Source organism: Salmo trutta, chromosome 32 (assembly GCF_901001165.1).
Source record: "Salmo trutta chromosome 32, fSalTru1.1, whole genome shotgun sequence".
NCBI lineage: Eukaryota > Metazoa > Chordata > Actinopteri > Salmoniformes > Salmonidae > Salmo > Salmo trutta.
Window position 1 is genome coordinate 28,990,268 of NC_042988.1, and position 26,800 is coordinate 29,017,067.

General features: G+C 43.0%; 1 protein-coding gene across 1 annotated transcript; it reads right to left on the minus strand.

Moving 5' to 3' along the window:
• Window positions 1–7,670: 7,670 nt before the first annotated feature.
• Window positions 7,671–24,269, minus strand: LOC115171642 (von Willebrand factor A domain-containing protein 3A-like). Its single transcript, XM_029728651.1, has 10 exons — window positions 24,241–24,269; window positions 14,924–15,051; window positions 14,760–14,783; window positions 14,126–14,247; window positions 13,701–13,781; window positions 13,396–13,450; window positions 13,169–13,270; window positions 12,399–12,505; window positions 8,217–8,343; window positions 7,671–7,772 (listed from the first exon to the last, which is right to left on the minus strand). Exons 2-9 carry the CDS (start codon window positions 15,044–15,046, stop codon window positions 8,292–8,294), a joined length of 666 nt encoding a protein of 221 aa, XP_029584511.1. The 5' UTR covers window positions 15,047–15,051; window positions 24,241–24,269; the 3' UTR covers window positions 7,671–7,772; window positions 8,217–8,291.
• Window positions 24,270–26,800: the final 2,531 nt, after the last annotated feature.

The window sequence follows — 26,800 nt, forward strand, 5'->3', positions numbered from 1 at the left end:
ACACACACACACACACACACACACACACACACACACACACACACACACACACACACACACTAACATACAATCCTCATATACGATGCTGCTACTCTGTTTATCATGTGTCCTGATGCCTAGTCACCTTACCCCTATACATATCTACCTACATATCTACCTGTACCACTCCAGTATCCCTGCACATTGTAAATATGGTATTGGAACTGACCCTAAACTGACCCTGTATATACAGTAGCTTACTTACTTGTTCATGTTCTTCTTATTTCTATTTTCTTTTGTTCTACTTTATTTTATAGTACTACTGATAATGATTACTGCGTTGTTGGAAAATAGCTTGCAAGAAAGGCGTTTCACTGTACTTGTACACGTGACTATAAAACGTGAAACTTGAGTGCTGGTGATGCCACAACCAACCAACCATACAACTCCATTGTAACCTTGTCAACTGACAGTGAAGGGACAACAACGAGAGAGTAGATTAGGGATCACAACATGCAACAATGTACTCTGCAATGTACTGCACATATTACAGAAACACCATCCACATACAGTATATGCACTTCACTTCCAGTAACAACTCTATATTTCAATACCGCATCCAATCTGCATTATAAATAGATTGAACTCCGACAATTACCTATGACCCCAGGCTTTCTCTATCTCAATGAGAATGAGCAGGGATATAATTTGGATTCTTATTAGAGTGAGTCATTCCACTCTATTAACTCTATTAAACATCCCATCATGCAAATGTCTGTTGAAAACGTATGTGGTGAGGTGAGGTCACGGTCTGCGAGGCAGGTAGACGTGCTAACGCACGGAGAGGCTTTGACAACCAAATCAATTACATCTATTCTCATGCAGAACGTAAGCAAATCACACATGAATAAACTGGAGATTGGGGGAGTGGAGGTGAGAGAGTGTTGGAGTGTACAGGCTTGTCATGTCAAAGAGTTGTCTTATCAACGATTAGAACATGCAGCGTTGTGATTGGATTCATGTGAGCTCAATGTGCTATCAAATGGTGATTGTACATGTGTGTGTGTTTCTGCATGCCACTGTGTGTGTGTGTGTGTCAGTGGAGGCTGCTGAGAGGAGGACGGCTCATAATAATGTCTGGAACGAAGCAAATGGAATGGCATAAACACACGGAAACCATGTGGTTGATGTATTTCATACCATTCCAATAATTCCACTCCAGCCATTACTACAAGCCTGTCCTACCCAATTAAGATGCCACCAACCTCCTGTGGTGTGCGTGTGTGTGTGACCTACGTGATGATGTTGAAGCTGTGTTTGTTGGCCAGCTGCTCCTCCAGTAGCACCCTGAGGGAATGCTGGATGTGGAGAGAGAAGCCAGGGATCATCATAGACATGTCTACCACAATCACCAGCCTACAGAAACAGAGACACAGAGAGAGAGAGAGACAGAGAAAGAGAACCTCCTGCCCAATGTATGACCATATTAGAGACACATATTTCCCTCAGATTAAACAGATCCACAAGAATTTTAAAACAAACCAGATTTTGATAAACTCCCATATCTACTGGTTGAAATACCACAGTGTGCCATCACAGCAGCAATAGTTGTGACCTGTTGCCACAAAAAAAGGTCAACCAGTGAAGAACAAACACCATTGTAAATACAACCCATATCTATGCTTATTTATTTTCCCTTTTGTACTTTAACCATTTGTATATCGTTACAACACTGTATATATACATAACATGACATTTGTAATGTCTTTATTCTTTTGGAACTTCTGTGAGTGTAATGTTTACTGTTCATTTTTATTGTTTATTTGACTTTTGTATATTATCTACCTCACTTGCTTTGGCAATGTTAACCTGTTGGGGATAGGGGGCAGTATTTGCACGGCCGGATAAAAAACGTACCCGATTTAATCTGGTTATTACTACTGCCCAGAAACTAGAATATGCATATAATTATTGGCTTTGGATAGAAAACACCCTAAAGTTTCTAAAACTGTTTGAATGGTGTCTGTGAGTATAACAGAACTCATATGGCAGGCCAAAACCTGAGAAGACTCCTTACAGGAAGTGCCGTCTCTGACCATTTCTTGGGCTTCTACACTCTATTGAAAACTGAGGATCTCTGCTGTAACGTGACACTTCCTACGGCTCCCATAGGCTCTCAGAAGGCGGCAAACCGGTGAATGATGTCTTTGCAGGCCCTGGCTGAAAAACATTAGCGCATTTGGATAGTGGTCGATCAGAGGACAATGAGACTGAGGCGCGTGCACGAGGCGACACCATGTTTTTATTTTTTCGTCTTTGAACTAAAACAGGGTTTCCCGGTCGGAATATTATCGTTTTTTTACGAGAAAAATTGCATAAAAATTGATTTTAAACAGCGGTTGACATGCTTCGAAGTACGGTAATGGAATATTTAGAAATTCTTTGTCACGAAACGCGTCGGGCGCGTCACCCTTCGCCACCCTTCGGATAGTGTCTTGAACGCACAAACAAAACAGAGGATATTTGAACATAACTATGGATTATTTTGAACCAAACCAACATTTGTTATTGAAGTAGAAGTCCTGGGAGTGCATTCTGATGAAGAACAGCAAAGGTAATCAAATTTTTCTAATAGTAAATCGGAGTTTGGTGAGGGCCAAACTTGGTGGGTGTCTAAATAGCTAGCCCGTGATGGCTGGGCTATCTACTCAGAATATTGCAAAATGTGCTTTTGCCGAAAAGCTATTTTAAAATCGGACATAGCGATTGCATAAAGGAGTTCTGTATCTATAATTCTTAAAATAATTGTTATATTTTTTGTGAACGTTTATCGTGAGTAATTTAGTAAATTCACCGGAAGTTTGCGGTGGGTATGCTAGTTCTGAACGTCACATGCTAATGTAAAAAGCTGGTTTTTGATATAAATATGAACTTGATTGAACAAAACATGCATGTATTGTATAACATAATGTCCTAGGATTGTCATCTGATGAAGATCATCAAAGGTTAGTGCTGCATTTAGCTGTGGTTTGGGTTTATGTGACATTATATGCGAGCTTGAAAAATGGGTGTCTGATTATTTCTGGCTGGGTACTCTGCTGACATAATCTAATGTTTTGCTTTCGTTGTAAAGCCTTTTTGAAATCGGACAGTGTGGTTAGATTAACGAGAGTCTTGTCTTTAAAATGGTGTAAAATAGTCATATGTTTGAGAAATTGAAGTAATAGCATTTCTAAGGTATTTGAATAACGCGCCACGGGATTCCACTGGCTGTTGAGTAGGTGGGATGATTTCGTCCCACATACCCTAGAGAGGTTTTAACATATGTTTCCCATGCCAATAAAACCCTTTGAATTGAGAGACAGAGAGACAGACAGAGAGAGACAGACAGACAGAGACAGAGAGAGAGCGAGAGAGAAAGAGGGACAGAGAGATTGGTGGACCTTTGAAACTGCTTTATTTGAGCCAGTTTGCTACAGCAGGAAAATAATCCTGAAGCAATAGGAAATGTGAATTATTATGTAGATTATAATTAACTGACATTTTGTGTAGGGGTTGATACAGTGGGGGGAAAAAGTATTTGATCCCCTGCTGATTTTGTACGTTTGCCCACTGACAAAGAAAGGATCAGTCTATAATTTTAATGGTAGGTTTATTTGAACATTGAGAGACAGAATAACAACAAAAATATCCAGAAAAACGCATGTCAGAAATGTTATAAATTGATTTGCATTTTAATGAGGGAAATAAGTATTTGACCCCCTCTCAATCAGAAAGATTTCTGGCTCCCAGGTGTCTTTTAAACAGGTAACGAGCTGAGATTAGGAGCAGACTCTTAAAGGGAGTGCTCCTAACCGCAGCTTGTTACCTGTAAAAAAGACACCTGTCCACAGAAGCAATCAATCAATCAGATTCCAAACTCTCCACCATGGCCAAGACCAAAGAGCTCTCCAAGGATGTCAGGGACAAGATTGTAGACCTACACAAGGCTGGAATGGGCTACAAGACCATCGCCAAGCAGCTTGGTGAGAAGGTGACAACATTTTGTGCGATTATTCGCAAATGGAACAAACACAAAAGAACTGTCAATATCCCTCGGCCTGGGGCTCCATGCAAGATCTCACCTCGGGGAGTTGCAATGATCATGAGAACGGTGAGGAATCAGCCCAGAACTACACGGGAGGATCTTGTCAATGATCTCAAGGCAGCTGGGACCATAGTAGTAACACACTACGCCATGAAGGACTGAAATCCTGCAGCGCCCGCAAGGTCCCCCTGCTCAAGAATACATATACATGCCCATCTGAAGTTTGCCAATGAACATCTGAATGACTCAGAGGACAACTGGTGAAAGTGTTGTGGTCAGATGAGACCAAAATGGAGCTCTTTGACATCAACTCAACTCGCCGTGTTTGGAGGAGGAGGAATGCTGCCTATGACCCCAAGCACACCATCTCCACCGTCAAACATGGAGGTGGAAACATTATGCTTTGGGGGTGTTTTTCTGCTAAGGGGACAGGACAACTTCACCGCATCAAAGGGACGATGGACGGGGCCATGTACCGTCAAATTTTGGGTGAGAACCTCCTTCCCTCAGCCAGGGCATTGAAAATGGGTCGTGGATGGGTATTCCAGTATGACAATGACCCAAAACACACGGCCAAGGCAACAAAGGAGTGGCTCAAGAAGAAGCACATTAAGGTCCCGGAGTGGCCTAGCCAGTCTCCAGACCTTAATCCCATAGAAAATCTGTGGAGGGAGCTGAAGGTTCGAGTTGCCAAACGTCAGCCTCGAAACCTTAATGACTTGGAGAAGATCTGCAAAGAGGAGTGGGACAAAATCCCTCCTGAGATGTGTGCAAACCTGGTGGCCAACTACAAGAAACGTCTGACCTCTGTGATTGCCAACAAGGGTTTTGCCACCAAGTACTAAGTCATGTTTTGCAGAGGGGTCAAATACTTATTTCCCTCATTAAAATGCAAATCATTTTATAACATTTTTGACATGCGTTTTTCTGGATGTTTTTGTTGTTATTCTGTCTCTCACTGTTCAAATAAAGCTACTATTAAAATGATATACTGATCATTTCTTTGTAAGTAGGCAAACGTACAAAATCAGCAGGGGATCAAATACTTTTTCCCCCCACTGTACATGTTTTGTTAGGGCAAATCCAGTCTGTTATTTTAAAGTGGACTTTAGAAGCATTTTTAAACTTCAAATACACTACAAGTTTACATTTCCAGCTGTACAGGAACATTTCTCAGCAACAAATGAAGATCCTACATCTCTACACTGTGACAGAAAATAACTGCCCCTGACAGGCTAGAGAGATAATGGACATCATTATTTTGTGAGTGATAGCAGACTGATAGCTGTGTGTGAGAGGAGAGAAGCCCAGCGCCCTACCGTACAGTACCTCTGTTTACACACTGTCCCCCAGATCTGCCTGCTCCCACTGCTCAGCCACCGCATCCTCCTCTCCAACACAGCCACTGCAGACATCAGCTGCTTCTGTAAGGGACAAAGAGAGGGATGAGAGATAGGGATGGAAGAGAGAAAGACAGGATGGACAGGGGTTATGGGTGAGATAGATACAGACGAAAGGTGAGAGAAAATCATCACTATAACCACACCTACACTAGTAAGAAGATAACTGTTTTTATTGGTCAGGAAGAGAAGAAAGGTTTAGACTAAGACTAATAATCAAATCAAAAGACAGACAAGACATCATGTGCTTCTGACATCACATCCTGACTGGTGAACCCACCTGGTAGTGGTAGATTAAGGGCAAGTCCACATGAACGTTCTTCACCGTTCCATCATGCCACGCAAACTGCACCATGGCCTTCTGGGTAGGATCCAACATGGAAGGAGGAAGTCCAGGACAAATACATTCATAAACATAATTTTTTGTGACCAAAGGTTTTTTATTTCACAGCTAGAAAGTTACAAGAGACTAGAGACATATCTAGCCTGGTGGAAACTGTCTGATCTGACATGCTGTTTCACTTGAAACGAAACGTGAGCGCAGTGATCAGTCTGTTTGACCAGGCTAAGACATATCAGCCACCTCCCATCCTCCCACTTGAGATAAAAGAAAGGAAAAAGGAGAGAACAGTCGTAAATACAAAGCTTACCTATAACCAAGAGTGACCGACGCAATTACTCTAAATTCTTTTCCTCCAAGTCCTCCCCTGCCCAGACAGAATGAAAGATCACTAAACTAGGAAGAGTAATTGATAAAGTAGCATTGATTAACTGATATTAGTTCATTATGCCCAGTCTAATAAGCATTGGGTTCCACTCCTCTGCACCACCTAAAGAGGTTTGGTCAAGGACCACATTAAGATTGACTGGAACATCAAAAGACAGGGAGATAAGAGAGAAAAGGAAAGAGAAAGAAAGAAAGGGATAGAGGGATTGACAGAGTGGTACATCCTGTACTGTGACCTGGCCATAAAAAGAAGAGCCAGAAGAAAATGAGAGAAAGCACTGTGTGTGCAGAAGATAAAAATAGCCAGTCAGTGATACCTCATGAACCATCGACTATCGGGCCATTACAAGAGAAGGAGAAAAGAAAACAGTCTAGAAGGAGAAATAAGAAAGAAGAGACAGACAGTAATACCTCATGGACTGTTGAGCTGACAGTCTTGTTCAGGATAGGAACAAACCCCTAGTAGAGAATAGGCATTGGGAGACAGAACCTGGTACAGCCCCAGTCTCTTAGCTACAGGCAGAGAGAGGATTAGATAATACATCCAACATCAGAGTTTAGGACAGAGGCTTCATTCAGTTTCAATCTGAATCTATCATTGTCATGGCCAATGGCTTTTGGAATCAATACTTGGTTACCACAGTTACTTTTAGAGTAGGATGAAGTTGACTTTAACACGGATCTATGGTCAGTTTTGCATTGCTCCTTTTTAATGGTTAAGGTTAGGATGAAAGTGGGTAAGCTGATTCTAGATCTGTGCCTATGTGTAATTTTTACCTAGAGCACTTACCTGGTTCCTCAGCCAATCAGCTGAGGAGCTGGGCTGGACACCTGGGGGCTTGATGCTCAGGGGGGCATTGTGATTGGGTGGTCTGGGGAGCGAGGGAGAGAGTGAAAAGCTATCCAACTCTGTGGAAATCTGGGGGAGTACAGTAAGAGGAAAGATTCACTAAAAGGTTTATGTTAGATGTTCAAGAAAAATGCTGTACACAGACACCAGCACTAACACACACACACAGAGTCCATTCACCTGTTGTCCCACCACAGTGACAGACATGTCCCTCAGCCGTCCCTGACGCAGGGCCTCGGTGTGTCCCAGCAGCGCTCTGGCTGCTTTGATCTCTGTCCACAGCAGCTCCACATCTGTACTGCTGTCCACTACACCCTGATACACACACAGACACACACCACACACACAAACAGCAGGGAAAGTTATTTTTTGACCACAACACACTAAAACACAAACCCAAATAGCACAGTCAGGACAGACAGGTTACCAGGGAAGCTGAGAAGATGTGGCGGCGTCCCCGTGTAACTTCAGCTAGTCTCTTTACAGTTGCCTGTTTGAGGCAGAGACACAGTGAATCATTGACCAAACTTTTCACAGGTTAGAAAGTTTAGTAAATCTGTCCCTCTATTAATAAAAACACATGATTGTTGGTGACCTGAAGGTCCAGCAGTTTGACTCACAATGGTCAGATGGCTAACGCTACAGTAGGACACCACATGGATCAACAACGCCCTTCCCAAAATGCTTTGTCCTACGTAATCAAAGAGGGCATCTGAGGTCTGGTCAGGGCTAGAGAGAGGAAAGGAGAGAAGTTAGAGGAGGAGGTACTATCATCAAACACAGGGGACTTGTTACTTGTCATGTGTAAGAATAACCCTCCTTTCTGATCGGTCTCTTTATAATGACATCGCCATAACCCCACTCCCTGATTGGTCTCTTCAAAATGACATCATAACCCTCCCCTCTGATTGGTCCTTTCATCATAAGATCGTCATAACCCTGCTCTCTGATTGGTCATCATAACCCTGCCCTCTGATTTGTCCCTTAAAAATGACATGTAATAATAATGACATTGTCATACACCTGCTCTCTGATTGGTCATCCTAGCCCTGCTCTCTAATTAGTCCATTCATAATACAACCCAATGTGTAGATAGTGTACAACCCAATGTAGTTATTGCTGTACTTTCATTATCAGTCCCACTACATCACTGTCCTGTTGAAGTTGATTCACCTGGAGCCCAGGACGATGACCAGGGAGTCAAGCTGAGTGCAGCCCAGGCCAAGGCCTCTCTTCAGGGCCTGGAGGTTACATCCCCCTGGCTCCCAGCTCATCCACCCAGCCACAAGCCTCCTGCAGTCTGGAGATAGAACAGGCCACAGAGACACAATCTACTGTAGAAAACAGCCTAAACAGATCCACTGACAACGAGTCAGCCTATAGAAACTAGCAGTTTAGGTCTAGTTCAAGTTCATGTTCAATTACACCCACACAGCAGTCAATACAAACTGAAATCCATGAGCACACAAATGGTACAGCTCTATCTAAAACATATTGATACATGGATAAAAGGATGGAAAGACATACATTTGAAGTCAGAAGTTGACATACACTTAGGTTGGAGTCATTAAAACTCGTTTTTCAACCACTCCACAAATTTCTTGTTAACAAACTATAGTTTTGGCAAGTCGGTTAGGACATCTACTTTGTGCATGACACAAGTCATTTTTCCAACAATTGTTTGCAGACAGATTATTTAATTTATAATTCACTGTATCACAATTCCAGTGGGTCAGAAGTTTACATACACTAAGTTGACTGTGCCTTTAAACAGCTTGGAAAATTCCAGAAAATGATGTCATGATTTTAGAAGCTTCTGATAGGCGAATTGACATCATTTGAGTCAATTGGAGGTGTACCTGTGGATGTATTTCAAGGCCTACCTTCAAACGCACTGCCTCTTTGCTTGGCATCATGGGAAAATCAAAAGAAATTAGCCAAGACTTCAGAAACAAAATTGTAGACCTCCACAAGTCTGGTTCATCTTTGGGAGCAATTTCCAAATGCCTGAAGGTACCACGTTCATCTATACAAACAATAGTACGCAAGTATAAACACCATGGGACCACGCAGCCGTTATACCACTCAGGAAGGAGACGCATTCTGTCTCATAGAGATAAACGTACTTTGGTGCAAAAAGTGCAAATCAATCCCAGAACAACAGCAAAGGACCTTGTGAAGTTGCTGGAGGAAACAGGTACGAACGTATCTATATCCACAGTAAAACGAGTCCTTTATCGACATAACCTGAAAGGCCGCTCAGCAAGGAAGAAGCCACTGCTCCAAAACCGCCATAAAAAAGCGTATGGTTTGCCGCCATAAAAAAGCGTACAGAGTATGGTTTGCAACTGCACATGGAGACAAAGATTGTACTTTTTGGTGAAAAATCCTCTGGTCTGATAAAACAAAAATAGCACAGTTTGGCCATAATGACCATCTTTTTATGTTTGGAGGAAAAAGGGGGTGGCTTGCAAGCTGAAGAACACCATCCCAACCGTGAAGGACGGGGGTGGCAGCATCATGTTGTGGGGGTGCTTCACAAAATAGATGACATCATGAGGATGGAAAATTATGTGGATATATTGAAGCAACATCTCAAGACATCAGTCAGGAAGTTAAATCTTGGTCACAAATGGGTCTTCCAAACGGACAATGACCCCAAGCATACTTCCAAAGTTGTGGCAAAATGGCTTAAGGACAACAAAGTCAAGGTATTGGAGTGGCCATCACAAAGCCCTGACCTCAATCCTATAGAAAATTTGTGGGCAGAACTGAAAAAGTGTGTGCGAGCAAGGAGGCCTGCAACCTGACTCAGTTACACCAGCTCTGTCAGGAGGAATGGGCCAAAATTCACCCAACTTATTGTGGGAAGCTTGTGGAAGGCTACCCGAAACATTTGACCCAAGTTAAACAATTTAAAGGCATTGCTACCAAATACTAATTGAGTGTATGTAAACTTCTGACCCACTGGGAATATGATGAAAGAGATAAAAGCTGAAATAAATCACTCTCTCTACTATTATTCTGACATTTCACATTCTTAAAATAAAGTGGTGATCCTAACTGACCTAAGACAGGAAATCTTTACTTGGATTAAATGTCACGAATTGTGAAAAACTGTTTAAATGTATTCTGCTAAGGTGTATGTAAACTTCCGACTTCAACTGTATATACTTACAACAATAAGAACAACAAAAACAAACTAGCATTAAGTGTGTACACGGACGTTTCACACAGAACTTCTTTGTATTTGATCTATTTGTATTCTAACCCATACTAACCCAACACTGTAGCTCTATTACCTCCTACAGTACTAGATCAACTGTATGTTGTGCTATTTCATTGAGGAAACATGAGTGTATTACTCTACCTGAAAATATGGGCGTCCCCCAAACTATACACAGTTTACGTTTTCACAAACCAGTGTAGGAATGGACTGGTTTTTTAAAGCACAGATACACTTAACTGTAGGAATGAGTGATGATCTATGAGGGTATTAAAAGATGGAATGCTTAACATTTATTTACACTAATAGATACTAAAGTGTTCAGTATGAAAACACATTGTTTGTATTCTTTGGCATTAGTGTTGAATACAGCCAGTCAGTCACCACAGAACAGTGCACAGTAGCTCTCACTGTCCCTCACTCTTCCCTGTGTGTGTGTGTGTGTGTGTGTGTGTGTGTGTGTGTGTGTGTGTGTGTGTGTGTGTGTGTGTGTGTGTGTGTGTGTGTGTGTGTGTGTGTGTGTGTGTGTGTGTGTGTATGTATGTATGTGCGTCTTCCTCTACTAACACAGGCACAAACTGTTCTCGCATGTACACACGCATTCCCAAATGACTCATCTAAAATAACACAAGAGGCATAAGAAGCATATTAAAATAGACATTATACCCTAATGAAAATAAACGCAGGAGCGAGCTGAAATAAACAGTGGGCGCTGTGCTGGGTTAGGTCCGTGAGACTGCAGGGACACACACACAAAGGCCGTGAGACAGTCCAGCAGGCCTCTCCCCTCCAGCTCCATGCTGTTACATCAACATCCAGAGTCCTCTGGTATCATCATGGAACTTGAGCTAAAGTGACTGGGCAGCTTTTTAAGGATACTATAGCAACATATTTAAAAGAATAGTATTTTATCCCACCAAAACACTTAAGGAATACGTGTCAGCTATAATATCCTCTCAATGGTGAACAACTGGAATTCTAGAGTGGACTATTTTGTGGTTAAAAATAATATGCCTGTCATCCCTCTGGGTCAAAGGTGCAATCTGTAGTTTCCTTTCTGGTTAAAGAAAACTACTTGGCAGGCTGACGGGGTACCTAAATGCATAGCCACGGGAAGTAGTTTGGGGAGGGGCTGGAAAAAGGTTTTGCCCACGCTGCAGACTGATATATCGGTCCGCTAATACAGGACTATTAAAGGCCCAGGGCAGTACTTTTCTGATTTTTCTAAATTATATTTTTATAATATATATTTTTTCAACAACAACAAAAAATATTCCGATTTTTCAGGGGGTTCTGCAGCACCCTCAGCACCCTACTTCCCACGGCTATGCCTAAATGGTGTGTGTATGTGTGTGTTTGAGCATGGATTATTTCAGCATTTAGTCTGATGGCCACAGGGGACAAAAAGGTTATGGGATACACCTTGTGGCGGATGAATCAGAATTAGTTGGGTAACATAGATAATTAAGATGTTTTATTTGCATAATATGCTTATGTGAGATACTTGTCATTAGAATGTACCCCTTTGGACTTTGGTGCTATGCAGAATATCAGAAAGGGAAGAGGACAGAATGGAACATTGTCTACATATGTGTGTGTGTATGTGTGTGTGTTTTACTGAGGATGGGCCTCTATGAGATAGCACTGAGAGAGGAGATTTACGATGTCTTTTGATAATAATGCCTAAATAGCATTCCATTGGATGAGCTAATGGTTTTGTTCTATACTATACCAGGGAGAGACGGTTCCAGTTTGGGGTAGGAGGACACTGTTGATACAGCAGTTGCTGTCTGCTATGTTTTATAGATATCTTTCATACAAAACTTAACCTTTGTGAACTGTTCCTAAGATCTGTGGTTCGTCATGTACGTTGAAGGGGTGTATCTTGGCTATAAAAGATCTTTGTACTTTTGTGTTGTCACTTTTCAATGGTTCATTAGAGATAGCGCATCATTGAAAGTCAAGTGCTTTTGCAAATGCATCTTAATTATTAAAGATGTAGGTTTAAGTATAACTCTGACTGGTGTGTAAAGTTTGTAACTCTCCTCATTTGGTAATGTAGAAATTAGACACCACAACCTTTAAAGCACAATGTTAAGACCTCGATGACCTCTCTTAGGACTTCTCACCTGAAGGTGTCGACGTCTCTGGGGCCGTCCCAAAGGCTGCTGGTCTCAGTACCACAGGACATCAGGTACAGCTGACGCTTACAGCTGAGCTGCTCTTCTATCAGAGACTGACACCCACACACACACAAACATACACACATAAACACACACACATTCAATGCTTGCTGAGAGACAAAGCCCATAGTAAATTAAGTAAATGATGAGGTGAAACTAGAGGTTTAAATGTCTATCTAGCTCACCAGTAAACGATGAGGTGAAACCAATGATGTATACAAACTCTGGATTGCTGATGCAATATATTGGCCATTGAGAGGCTTTGAAGCCACTGGTCGGCCATATTAGCACTCCTTTATAGGAGCAGTCCTCCATAGGAATGAATGGAATTCTACAGTATTTCAATTAAATGTTTCAAGGACAAAATTACATGTATTTAAGAATGTTTTTGTTGTAGTGAGGACACTAATATTAGTATTCTCTAAAGAAATACTTTAAGGTCATTTTTTAAATATAATTATTCATTTGTATGTTTAGCTCACATAATATAATTTAAAAGTATGCATTAAAGTGTCTGTAATAGAATAAACATGTCAAAAACTAATCTAGACATGAATAAATGCATTTTTATAGCTTCCAAAATATATTTTTTTACAAGGGAGGAGGAGTACCAAGATGGCTGCATGGTAGCTTTATTACACAGCCCCCTGTCAGTCATCCAGGGTTTATAAACATCACTGGGCGAAACCAGGGGTCTAAATGTATATTTATCTCACCAGGAGGTTCCTCTGTAGATCTGGCAGTCTGTACTTGGTGCAGTTAACATCTGAGGTGTCAACTATGACCCCTACTCTGGACCCCTTCACCAGCCCAAACACCTGCCACACACACAGGGGAATGGCACAGTTATACTGTCACTCTGGACACTTTAGGTTGTATAGCAATAATTATATACTGTATATGATGATGATGATGATGATGAAGAAGATCTACTATGCCATACCTTCATACTTCCTTGGTTCAGACATCTTATTCTGCCATGGTACAGCTCAATGGCCCTGTAGAGTCCAAACAACACGTTCATTATCACAAACAATGGCAGTCACGGTTGCAGCTGTGTGTGTGTGGGTGACTGCACTTGTTTTGTGTGTGTGTGTGTGTGCTTGCATGCCTGCGTGGGTGGGTGCGTGCCAGTGTGTGTATGTGTGCCTGTGCGTGCGTGGCACCACATGCCAGTGTGTGTGTGTGTGTGTGTGAGAGTTTGCACGCATGTGTGTGTGTGTGTGTGTGTAAGAGAGGAGTACTCACTGGTACAGCTGGAAGTCAAAGTGAATGAGTGCTGCAGCAGTGATCTCCAGCTGTCTGCTGAGGCCTCCGTCCTCCCCAGCACTGCCACCAACACAGAGAGGTCAGAGCAGAGGACAAGGGCAACTGCTATTAGGTCATAGTTCATACGTGGCCGTTCAGGCAGCCTTGCTCAGGCAATAACTGCCCAGATGGGATAAGTTGGATGGAGGTGCATAGGGCATTTGTATCATGGAACGAGCTAGACATGCTAGGGACCTGGGTACGTGTTAACAAAGCGTCTCAGTGTAAAATATCTGGTATCAGATCCCTGCTCCTTTTCATTATGATTTAAGTCAAAACTGATCCTAGATCAGCAGTTCTACCCTGATACTCTTTGTGAATATGGGCCCAGATATGTAAAGCTGGCCCCTGTCACACACACTTACCTGATCTTGGTGGTCCCGTGTGAGAGGAGTGTTGAGAGGGAGAGGCCGGAGCTGTAGAGTCTGTGGGTCAGCAGGAGCCAATCAGAGGAGCTCTTCCACTCCGCAGCCTGACCCTGTGACCTCTGGGAGCACAGACAGTAAGGTAGAGGACAGATACACTCTGAGGCTCAGTACTACAGACATAAAGTAAGCCTTAGTACTATATACTGTACATAGAAACATTTAGAGGGATACAGACTAAGACATAAGGTAGGCCTATAGCACAGACTGCATTACAGACAGACAGGGGCAATACGGACTAAAACACAGACAGCATTACAGACAGACAGACAGGGGCAATACGGACTAAAACACAGATAGCATTACAGACAGACAGGGACAATACGGACTAAAACACAGACAGCATTACAGACAGACAGGGGCAATATGGACTAAAACACAGACAGCATTACAGACAGACAGGGGCAATACGGACTAAAACACAGACAGCATTACAGACAGACAGGGGCAATACGGACTAAAACAGAGACAGCATTACAGACAGACAGGGACAATACGGACTAAAACACAGACAGCGTCGACACAGGCAGTAATAACGTGGAGAAAGAACTAGAAAGACAAAAACAAGATTTACCCCATTACACTGTGGATTCAGCATCTGAATGATTATACATTAGACACAAACAAACTACAAATCAGTTCAATTAAATAATTTCAAGGGAAGACTAAACACTATTTATCCAGGTTAGTCTCATGGAGATAAAATGTATTTTTCAAGAGAGAACTTGACCAGCTCACCAGTAAGTCCTGTGTTTGGTTGACATGGGTGAGCAGTAGGCCATCGTCTCTGTGAGGGGCAGACAGAGACACATCTTCCCAGGGAGGGCAGTCATCTCTGAGGGAAGTACTGGCCGCTTCCATCACACCTGTTCACCAATGAACACCCAATAAAAACCAATAAAAACACACTATAAAACACACTATATCTCCAACCTTCATTCAGAATGGCAATATTGTGCATCATGCAACCCTTGGTAACAGTGTGCAACCCGCTGCAACACCTTTGGAGTGTGCAACATCCTCATAGGCCGGTGGCTTATTAACATGGATAAATTGGCCATCACCTCTGATCTAATGACAGACAACACAATATGACACTCTTGACTTCTTCTAAAAGAGTTCCTCAAAGGCATCTGTAAGACCTGCCAAAGTACAGTAACTAGCATCCTCTTTGCACACCCAGGCTGCATCACATCCGGCCGTGATTGGGAGTCCCATAGGGCAGCGCACAATTTGCCCAACGTTGTCCGTTTTTAGCCCGTGTAGGCCATCATTGTAAATAAGAATTTGTTCTTAACTGACTTGCCTAGTTAAATTTAGGTAAAAAATCAAAATAAACACCCTTATGAAAGGACAGAAGGCAGCAGCTCCCTGTAGTGTAGCCCTAGCAGAACAGTTGGAGCCATCCAGTGTAGTTAGAAGAGTTTGTAGTGAGACAGTTCAGACAGAAGCAGTAACCCTGTGAGATCTGTGGCCACTGGGGAATAACAAAACAGCAGCACAGCACTGTCACAGACTGACTGGGGCTTCAGTGTAATCAATACCCATTGATTCTGTTCATGAAGGATCTTAGCCATGCAGCCATCTGTCAGACACCTGTCCACCAGAGGAGGTGGCAGGAGCTATAAAAGGATGGGCTCATTGTAATGACTGGAATGGAACTAATGGACTGGAAGAAAAAATACGGTTTCCATGTGTTCGATACTGTTCCATGAATTCCATTCCTGCTATTACAATGAGCCCGTCCTCCTATAGCTCAGCCAACCAGCCTCCTCTGCTGTGCACAGACTTCCCAGGGGAGGATAAGAAGGGAGGGAAGGTAGTGCCTTCAGACTTCCCAGGAGAGGATAAGAAGGGAGGGAAGGTAATGCCTTCAGACTTCCCAGGAGAGGATAAGAAGGGAGGGAAGGTAATGCCTTCAGACTTCCCAGGAGAGGATAAGAAGGGAGGGAAGGTAGTGCCTTCAGACTTCCCAGGAGAGGATAAGAAGGGAGGGAAGGTAGTGCCTTCAGACTTCCCAGGAGAGGATAAGAAGGGAGGGAAGGTAGTGCCTTCAGACTTCCCAGGAGAGGATAAGAAGGGAGGGAAGGTAGTGCCTTCAGATTTCTATCACCTGAAGCATGCGCACAACATACAAATACGCATTTGCATAGATGCATGCATTTTTTAAAACGTTTTTTAAACAACTAAATGACCGACATAGGTTAAATTATTTGAATTCCATTTTGTTCTTTTTTTCTGTGAGCTCAATGAGTTTTTCGAGAGATAAATCAAATCCAGTCTGAACCGTGCGATGTAGTAGTTTCCAACAGGCCAATATTCTAAATAGTTTAACCCATAAAATGTGGTAATTAACTACAATGCCTTATTTACTTTGAAGAACTACTAAAATAGTGATTTTGCCAGACAGCATAGGCAGCAGCTCTATAGAGATGAGGTGACTTGGAATGAAGTAATAAAGTAATTAAATAAAACAAATGTAATATACAAAACAACTGAAATATTTGATTAAAGTTGAATAAATGGTTAATAATTGATAAGCAGTAATAGCCAGTCACTACCATCATGGAACTTTTATTAATTGTTTAATTCTGTGTTGTTACAGCATTCAAACCACATAATGCACAATGCATTTAATGTTGAGAAAAAAAAAATCTAAACCGAAATCAAAACAGTGATTATTTTTTAATAATCGAACCGAAACAGAACTGACCTCAAAAAACACTAATCATAAAACACTAATCCCTGAGCAGTACTTGCCGATTTTATGCATGTGTTTACATGGTTATGAGCATGCTTCAGGTGATATAAATCTCAAGGCACTACCAGCGCTTTGAAAAATGTATGTATACTGAACAAAAATATAAACGCAACACGTAAAGTGTTGGTCCCATTGTGCATACATTTGTTTACATCCCTGTTAGTGAGCAATTCTTCTTTGCCAAGATAATCCATCCACCTGACAGGTGTGGCCTATCAAGAAGCTGATTAACTTCTTTGGGATAGGGGGCGGTATTACTCAGGCCAGGAAGCTAGGATATGCATATAATTGGTAGATTTGGATAGAAAACACTATAAAGTTTCTAAAACTGTTAAAATAATGAATGTGAGTATAACAGAACTGAAATGGCAGGCGAAACCCCGAGGACAACCCCCCCCAAAAACAAAATATATCCTACCACTGATTTCAATGGCTGGCACTTTTATAATAGGGCGAAATCGTCCCCGATTGCAGTTCCTAGGGCTTCCACTAGATGTCAACAGTTTAGAAAGAGTTTCAGGCTGGTTTTTGGAAAAATGAGCCAGAAATTGTAGTTTTTCTAGGTGGCTCCCATTTTGGCTGTAGTGTTTCCTGGTAAGTTTTTCTCTGGTAGAGAATAACGATTCTCTGTCTTAAATTTGATCGTTTAGTTGCGTATTAGGGTACCTAAGGTTTGATTATAAACATTGATTGACTTGTTTGGATAAGTTTATTGGTAACGTTTGGGATTCATTTGTATGCATTTTGAAGGAGGGAAAACGAGTGGATTATTGACTGAAGCGCGCCAGCTAAACTGAGTTTTTATGGATATAAAGAAGGAGTTTATCGAACAAAAGGACCATTTGTAATGTAACTGGGACCTTTTGGAGTGCCAACAGAAGAAGATCTTCAAAGGTAAGGCATATATTATATAGCTATTTCTGACTTTCGTGTCGCAACTCCCTGGTTGAAAATGATTTGTTATGCATTTGTGTGCTGGGCGCTGTCCTCAGATAACCGAATGGTTTGCTTTCGCCGTAAAGCCTTTTTGATATCTGACATGGCGGCTGGATTAACAACAAGTTAAGCTTTATTTTGATGTATTGCACTTGTGATTTCATGAATTTATTATGTATTGCACTTGTGATTTCATGAATTTCATATTTATAGTAATTTAATTTGAATTTGGCGCTCTGCAATTTCACCGGATGTTGGCCAGGTGGGACGGTAGCGTCCCACTGATCCGCAAGAATTAAACAGCATGATCATTACACAGGTGCACTTTGTGCTGGGGAAAATAAAATGCAACTCTAAAATGTGCAGTTTTGTCACACAACACAATGCCACAGATGTCTCAAGTTTTGAGGTCGTGTGCAATTAGCATGCTGATTGCAGGAATGTGTAGTGTTAGTGTTAGTTAGCTAGCTACATAGTTGTCTTTGCTGTCTTTGTATCTAAGATAATTGTGTAGTTTAGAGTAATTATCGAGGTTAGCTAGCCAGCCGCGACGTGACGCCTTGTCCAGACTCCAGACTTAGTCAACACACCTAGTCATCAAACCCACTGCTAGCTAGCCAACCGTTACCGACTAGCAGCGCTGTAGATACTAATACATTACAACGGAACGATTTGACTAGTGCAGTGTTAGCTAGCTAGCTACATAGTTGTCTTTGTCATAGCTTGATAATTGTGTAGTTTAGTAATTATCGAGGTTAGCTAGCCAGCTATTTCCGTCCCCCGCGACGACATTTTTCCAAACCTAGCCAACTATTACCGACGAGCAGCATTGTAGAAACTAAATACATTACAAAGGAACGTCTTGATTAGTGTTATGTTAGCTAGCTACAAAGTTGCTTTTGTATCATGACAAGGTGTAGTACTGAAACTATCAAGGTTACCTAGCCAGCTACACATTCAAACAAAGTCAACAACGCAGCCACTGCTAGCTAGCCTACTCCACCAGCCAGCAGTACTGTATCATTTTCGTCATTTTAGTCAATAAGATTTTCGCAATGTAAGCTTAACTTTCTGAACATTCGAGACGTGTAGTCCACTTGTCATTCCAATCTCCTTTGCATTAGCGTAGCCTCTTCTGTAGCTTGTCAACTATGTGTCTGTCTATCCCTGTTCTCTCCCCTCTGCACAGGCCATACAAACGCTTCACACCGCGTGGCCGCTGCCACTCTAACCTGGTGGTCCCAGCGCGCACGACCCACGTGGAGTTCCAGGTCTCCGGCAGCCTCTGGAACTGCCGGTCTGCGGCCAACAAGGCTGAGTTCATCTCAGCCTATGCTACCCTCCAGTCCCTAGACTTCCTGGCACTGACGAAAACATGGATTAACAGATAACATTGCTACTCCTACTGCTCTCTCCTCGTCTGCCCACGTGTTCTCGCATACCCCTAGAGCATCGAGCCAGAGGGGTGGTGGCACTGGAATCCTCATCTCTCCCAAGTGGACATTCTCTCTTTCTCCCCTGACCCATCTGTCTATCTCCTCATTTGAATTCCATGCTGTCACAGTTACCAGCCCTTTCAAGCTTAACATCCTTATCATTTATCGCCCTCCAGGTTCCCTTGGAGAGTTCATCAATGAGCTTGACGCCTTGATAAGTTCCTTTCCTGAGGATGGCTCACCTCTCACAGTTCTGGGTGACTTTAACCTCCCCACGTCTACCTTTGACTCCTTCCTCTCTGCCTCCTTCTTTCCACTCCTCTCCTCTTTTGACTCACCTTCCCCCCCTACTCACAAGGCAGGCAATACGCTTCACCTCATCTTTACTAGATGCTGTTCTTCCACTAATCTCATTGCAACTCCCCTCCAAGTCTCCGACCACTACCTTGTATCCTTTTCCCTCTCGCTCTCATCCAACACTTCTCACTTTGCCCGTACTCGGATGGTATTGCGCCGTCCCAACCTTCGCTCTCTCTCTCCCGCTTCTCTCTTCTCTTCCATCCTATCATCTCTTCCCTCTGCTCAAACCTTCTCCAACCTATCTCCTGATTCTGCCTCCTCAACCCTCCTCTCCTCCCTTTCTGCATCCTTTGATTTTCTCTGTCCCCTATCCTCCAGGCCGGCTCGGTCCTCCCCTCCTGCTCCGTGGCTCGACGACTCACTGCGAGCTCACAGAACAGGGCTCCGGGCAGCTGAGCGGAAATGGAGGAAAACTCGCCTCCCTGCGGACCTGGCATCCTTTCACTCCCTCCTCTCTACATTTTCCTCTTCTGTCTCTGCTGCTAAAGCCACTTTCTACCACTCTAAATTCCAAGCATCTGCCTCTAACCCTAGGAAGCTCTTTGCTACCTTCTCCTCCCTCCTGAATCCTCCTCCCCCTCCCCCCTCCTCCCTCTCTGCGGATGACTTCGTCAACCATTTTGAAAAGAAGGTTGACGACATCCGATCCTCGTTTGCTAAGTCAAACGACACCGCTGGTCCTGCTCACACTGCCCTACCCTGTGCTTTGACCTCTTTCTCTCCTCTCTCTCCAGATGAAATCTCGCGTCTTGTGACGGCCGGCCGCCCAACAACCTGCCCACTTGACCCTATCCCCTCCTCTCTTCTCCAGACCATTTCCGGAGACCTTCTCCCCTACCTCACCTCGCTCATCAACTCATCCTTGACCGCTGGCTACGTCCCTTCCGTCTTCAAGAGAGCGAGAGTTGCACCCCTTCTGAAAAAATCTACACTCGATCCCTCCGATGTCAACAACTACAGACCAGTATCCCTTCTTTCTTTTCTCTCCAAAACTCTTGAACGTGCCGTCCTTGGCCAGCTCTCCTGCTATCTCTCTCAGAATGACCTTCTTGATCCTAATCAGTCAGGTTTCAAGACTGGGCATTCAACTGAGACTGCTCTTCTCTGTGTCACGGAGGCTCTCCGCACTGCTAAAGCTAACTCTCTCTCCTCTGCTCTCATCCTTCTAGACCTATCTGCTGCCTTTGATACTGTGAACCATCAGTTCCTCCTCTCCACCCTCTCCGAGCTGGGCATCTCCGGCGCGGCCCACGCTTGGATTGCGTCCTACCTGACAGGTCGCTCCTACCAGGTGGCGTGGCGAGAATCTGTCTCCGCACCACGTGCTCTCACCACTGGTGTCCCCCAGGGCTCTGTTCTAGGCCCTCTCCTATTCTCACTATACACCAAGTCACTTGGCTCTGTCATATCCTCACATGGTCTCTCCTATCATTGCTATGCAGACGACACACAATTAATCTTCTCCTTTCCCCCTTCTGATAACCAGGTGGCGAATCGCATCTCTGCATGTCTGGCAGACATATCAGTGTGGATGACGGATCACCACCTCAAGCTGAACCTCGGCAAGACGGAGCTGCTCTTCCTCCCGGGGAAGGACTGCCCGTTCCATGATCTCGCCATCACGGTTGACAACTCCCTTGTGTCCTCCTCCCAGAGTGCTAAGAACCTTGGCGTGACCCTGGACAACACCCTGTCGTTCTCCACTAACATCAAGGTGGTGACCCGATCCTGTAGGTTCATGCTCTACAACATTCGCAGAGTACGACCCTGCCTCACACAGGAAGCGGCGCAGGTCCTAATCCAGGCACTTGTCATCTCCCGTCTGGATTACTGCAACTCGCTGTTGGCTGGGCTCCCTGCCTGTGCCATTAAACCCCTACAACTCATCCAGAACGCCGCAGCCCGTCTGGTGTTCAACCTTCCCAAGTTCTCTCACGTCACCCCGCTCCTCCGCTCACTCCACTGGCTTCCAGTTGAAGCTCGCATCCGCTACAAGACCATGGTGCTTGCCTACGGAGCTGTGAGGGGAACGGCACCTCCGTACCTTCAGGCTCTGATCAGGCCCTACACCCAAACAAGGGCACTGCGTTCATCCACCTCTGGCCTGCTCGCCTCCCTACCTCTGAGGAAGCACAGTTCCCGCTCAGCCCAGTCAAAACTGTTCGCTGCTCTGGCACCCCAATGGTGGAACAAGCTCCCTCACGACGCCAGGACAGCGGAGTCAATCACCACCTTCCGGAGACACCTGAAACCCCACCTCCTTAAGGAATACCTGGGATAGGATAAAGTAATCCTTCTAACCCCCCCCCCCTTAAAAGATTTAGATGCACTATTGTAAAGTGGTTGTTCCACTGGATATCATAATGTGAATGCACCAATTTGTAAGTCACTCTGGATAAGAGTGTCTGCTAAATGACTTAAATGTAAATGTAAATGACTTAAATGTCCAACAGAGCTGTTGCCAGAGAATGTAATGTTAATTTCTCTACCATAAGCCAACTAGAGAATTTGGTAGTACGTCCAACCAGCCTCAAAATCGCAGACCACGTGTAACCATGCCAGCCCAGGAACTCTACATCCGGCTTATTCACCTGCGGGCGGGATCGTCTGAGACCGGCTACCCGGACAGCTGATGAAACTGAGGAGTATTTCTGTCTGTAATAAAGCCCTTTTGTGAGGGAAAACAAATTATGATTGGCTGGGCCTGGCTCCCCAGTGGGTGGGCCTATGCCCTCACAAGCTCACCCATGGCTGCGCCTGGCCCAGTCATGTGAAATCCATAGATTAGGGCCTAATGAATTTATTTCAATTGACTGATTTTCTTATATGAACTGTAACTCAGTAAAATCACTGAAATTGTTGCATATACAGTGTATTCGGAAAGTATTCAGACACCTTGAATTTTTCCACATTTTGTTACGCTACAGCCTTATTCTAAAATTGATTAAATATAGAGGTCGACCGATTATGATTTTTCGACGCCGATACCGATACCGATTATTGGAGGGCCAAAAAGGCCGATACCAATTAATCGGACGATTATTTCCTTCTTTTTTTTGTAATGACAATTACAACAATACTGAATGAACACTTATTTTAACTTAATATAATACATCAATAAAATCAATTTAGCCTCAAATAAATAATGAAACATGTTCAATTTCGTTTAAATAATGCAAAACAAAGTGTTGGAGAAGAAAGTAAAAGTGCAATATGTGCCATGTAAGAAAGCTAATGTTTAAGTGCCTTGCTCAGAACATGGGAACATATGAAAGCTAGTGGTTCCTTTTAACATGAGTCTTCAATATTCCCAGATAAGAAGTTTTAGGTTGTAGTTATTATATTATTATAGTAATTATAGGACTATTTCTCTCTATACGATTTGTATTTCATATACCTTTGACTATTGGATGTTCTTATAGGCACTTTAGTATTGCCAGTGTAACAGTAAAGCTTCCGTCCCTCTCCTCGGTCCTAGCTGGGCTCAAACCAGGAACACATCGACAACAGCCACCCTCGAAGCAGCGTTACCCATGCAGAGGAAGGGAAAAAACTACTCCAAGTCTCAGAGCGAGTGACGTTTGAAACGCTATTAGTGTGCACCCGGCTAACTAGCTAGCCATTTCACATCGGTTACACCAGCCTAATCTTGGGAGTTGACAGGCTTGAAGGGGTGGGTATAATTTGTGGAACGTTCCAACAGGAATCTGTTCCAAAAAACGTAAAGTAAAAGGTTGCCAACAACGCATACAAAGTAGCAACGCATACAAACCTAGCTAACTAGCTGCCGAATAGGCATCAACTCACCACGTAGCTTATTCTTAATGTTTGTCCATAGGCAGACATGTGAGGACAGACATTTTTCGTAATAAACGTGATGAGTGAAAAACGCAATGAAATAGACCACTCCCTACCCGGTATCTTATTCTGCCGCTATACAACTTTGTATGCGTTGTTTTTTGGAAACCTTGTTATTTACAAAGTTTTTGGAATAGATTCCTGTTGGAACGTTCCACAAATTATACCCACCCAGGTTGAAGTCATAAACAGCGCAATGCTTGAAGCACAGCGAAGGGCTGTTTGAATGAATGCTTACGAGCCTGCTGCTGCCTACCACCGCTCAGTCAGACTGCTCTATCAAATCATAGACTTAATTATAATATAATAAACACACAGAAATACGAGCCTTGGGTCATTAATATGGTCGAATCTGGAAACTATCATCTCGAAAACAAACTTTTTTTTCTTTCAGTGACATACGGAACCGTTCCGTATTTTATCTAACGGGTGACTAAGTCTAAATATTCCTGTTAGGCATTGATGTTTATGGTTAGGTACATTGGTGCAACGACAGTACTTTTTTCGCAAATGCGCTTGTTAAATCAACACCCATTTGTCGAAGTAGGCTGTGATTCAATGAGAAATGAACAGGCACCGCATCGATCATATGCAACGCAGGACACGTTAGATAAACTAGTAATATCATCAACCATGTGTAGTTAACTAGTGATTATGTTAAGATTGATCGTTTTTTATAAGTCTAATTCTAGCTAGCAACTTACCTTTGCTTCTTGCTGCCCTCGCGTTACAGGTAGTCAGCCTGTTAATCCTTGTGGAGTGCAATGTAAGGCAGGTGGTTAGAGCGTTGGACTGGTAACCGAAGGTTGCAAAAACGAATCCCCCTGAACAAGGCAGTTAACCCCCGTTTCTAGGCTCTCATTGTAAATAAGAATGTGTTCTTAATCTGACTTGCCTAGCTAAATAAAGGTGTAAAAAAATGTATTTAAAAAAATCGGCAAATCGGTGGCCAAAAATACAGATTACCGATTGTTATGAAAACTTGAAATCGGCCCCAATTAATCGGCCATTCCGATTAATCGGTCGACCTCTAATTAAATAAACATATTTCTTCATCAATCTACACAAAATACCCCAGAATGACAAAGTGAAAACAGTTTTTTAGAAATGTTTGCAAATGTATTAAAAATAAAAAACACAAATACCTTCTTTACATGGGGCGGCAGGTAGCTTTGTCATTACCGAAAGGTTCCTGGATCGAATCCCCGAGCTGACAAGGTTAAAATCTGTTGTTCTGCCCCTGAACAAGGCAGTTAACCCACTGTTCCTAGGCCGTCATTGTAAATAAGAATTTGTTCTTAACTGACTTGCCTAATTAAATAAAAATAAGTATTCAGACACTTTGCTATGAGACTTGAAATTGAGCTCAGGTGCATCCTGCTTCCATTGATCATCCTTGAGATGTTTCTAGAACTTGATTGGAGTCCACCTGTGGTAAAGTCAATTGATTGGACATGATTTGGAAAGGCACACACCTGTCTATATAAGGTCCCACAGTTGACAGTGCATGTCAGAGCAAAAACCAAGCCATGAGGTCGAAGGAATTGTCGTAGAGCTCTGATACAGGATTGTGTCAAGGCACAGATCTGGGGAAGGGTACCAAAACATGTCTGGAGCATTGAAGGTCCCCAAGAACACAGTGGCCTCCATCATTCTTAACTGGAAGAAGTTTGGAACCACCAAGACTCTTCCTAGAGCTGGTTGCCTGGCCAAACTGAGCAATCGGGGGAGAAGGGCCTTGGTCAGGGAGGTGACCAACATTCTGATGGTCACTCTGAAAGAGCTCCAGAGTTCCTCTGTGGAGATGGGAGAACATTCCAGAAGGACAACCATCTCTGCAGCACTTCACCAATCAGGCATTTATGGCAGAGTGGCCCGACAGAAGCCACTCCTCAGCAAAGAGCCTGCTTGGAGTTTGCCAAAAATAAATCGTTTTTGATTTGTCATTATTGGGTATTGTGTGTAGATTAATGAGGGAAAAAATATACATTTTTGAATAAGGCTGTAAGTAACAAAATGTGGAAAAAGTTAAGGGGATCTGAATACTTCCAGAGTGCACTGTATTTTTGTGGGTATATTGTCTCACATTCCTACCGCCAAAAATGACCAACTGCAAAAGACAACCGGTAATGTACTGTACGTTAAAATGTAACGTTATTAAACATTCTGGCTTGTAGATGTGAGAGGAAACTTTGGTTTAAATTAACATATGTCCAACGTCGGGTTTCCAGGCAAATCATTATAATCCCAGGATGGCCCTTTTTTAACCACATTGGTTTAAGGCATCATATTCTTTATTTCAAGAGAAATACTACATGGTTTTGAAAACATGCGATTAAATTAGGTCAGATCTGAATTAAATAGGATGCAGCAGAGCTTCAGAATCTTGTCATTTGTAAATTGATACAATTTCACCGGCGGGTTCTAACTTTGCTTGCAGGGTCGACCGGTGGACAATCAGAGCGTCTTCTTTCTCAAGACATTCTGAAGGCGCAAAACATGGACGTGTCCGACATGTGCCTCGCGCCAGTTTATGCAATCATCGTTTTTTTCTCAAAGCTTCTTAAATCGTATATAAAGTTGTACAGATATATTGAGGGTGCTTCGCTGAGAGTTTTCGTGTGGAAAGTAGAGGCTGAGACAGTCGTAACCTCTTCAATGTTTCTCATCTCCAAGGTGACCGACAATTTCCGATCTGTGCGCGTGAGTGCGCATTTTTGAAAGAGAGCACATAAAGACATAGAGGCAGGTAAAGGCATGGAACATAAAATACCTGTAACTGTATCGGCAGGAAAATGTTATATTGATTTAACATCTGAATTCAAAACGTTAATATTTTACCTGTAGGGTAGGCCTAAGCAGGCCTAATAACACTGTTCTCAGCCTGGTCTCATAGACTAGACGTAATATAGTAAATATCAATCCGGGAAACCAGCATTAGTATGATATGTTACGTTTAGTAGTGTTGATTAGACAAATGGTTACTTAAGGCAAAAACAAAACTAGGATGGTTAGTCGGGGTGGGTGTATAACACGAACGTCTAGCAACCCAAAGATTGCAAGTTCGAATCTCATCAGAAGAACTTTAGCATTTTAGGTATTTAGCAACTTTTCAACTTCTTACTACTTTTTTCTTCTTTGTAACTACTTAGCATGTTAGCTAACCCTTCCTCTAACCTTAACCTTTTTAGCTAAACGTAACCTTAACCCTTTTACCTAACTCCTAAACTTAACCCTAACCCCCAGCCCTAGCTAACATTAGCC

Bases quoted from the DNA above. Each gene is read 5' to 3' on its own strand.
- LOC115171642 (XM_029728651.1), bottom strand. From the start codon at position 15,046: ATGGAAGCGGCCAGTACTTCCCTCAGAGATGACTGCCCTCCCTGGGAA. The intron at 14,784-14,923 runs GTGAGCTGGTCA...ATAATCATTCAG, and splicing joins ACCAAACACAGGACTTACTG to ATGCTGAATCCACAGTGTAA. The intron at 13,271-13,395 runs GTATGGCATAGT...TGTGTGTGGCAG, and splicing joins TGAACCAAGGAAGTATGAAG to GTGTTTGGGCTGGTGAAGGG.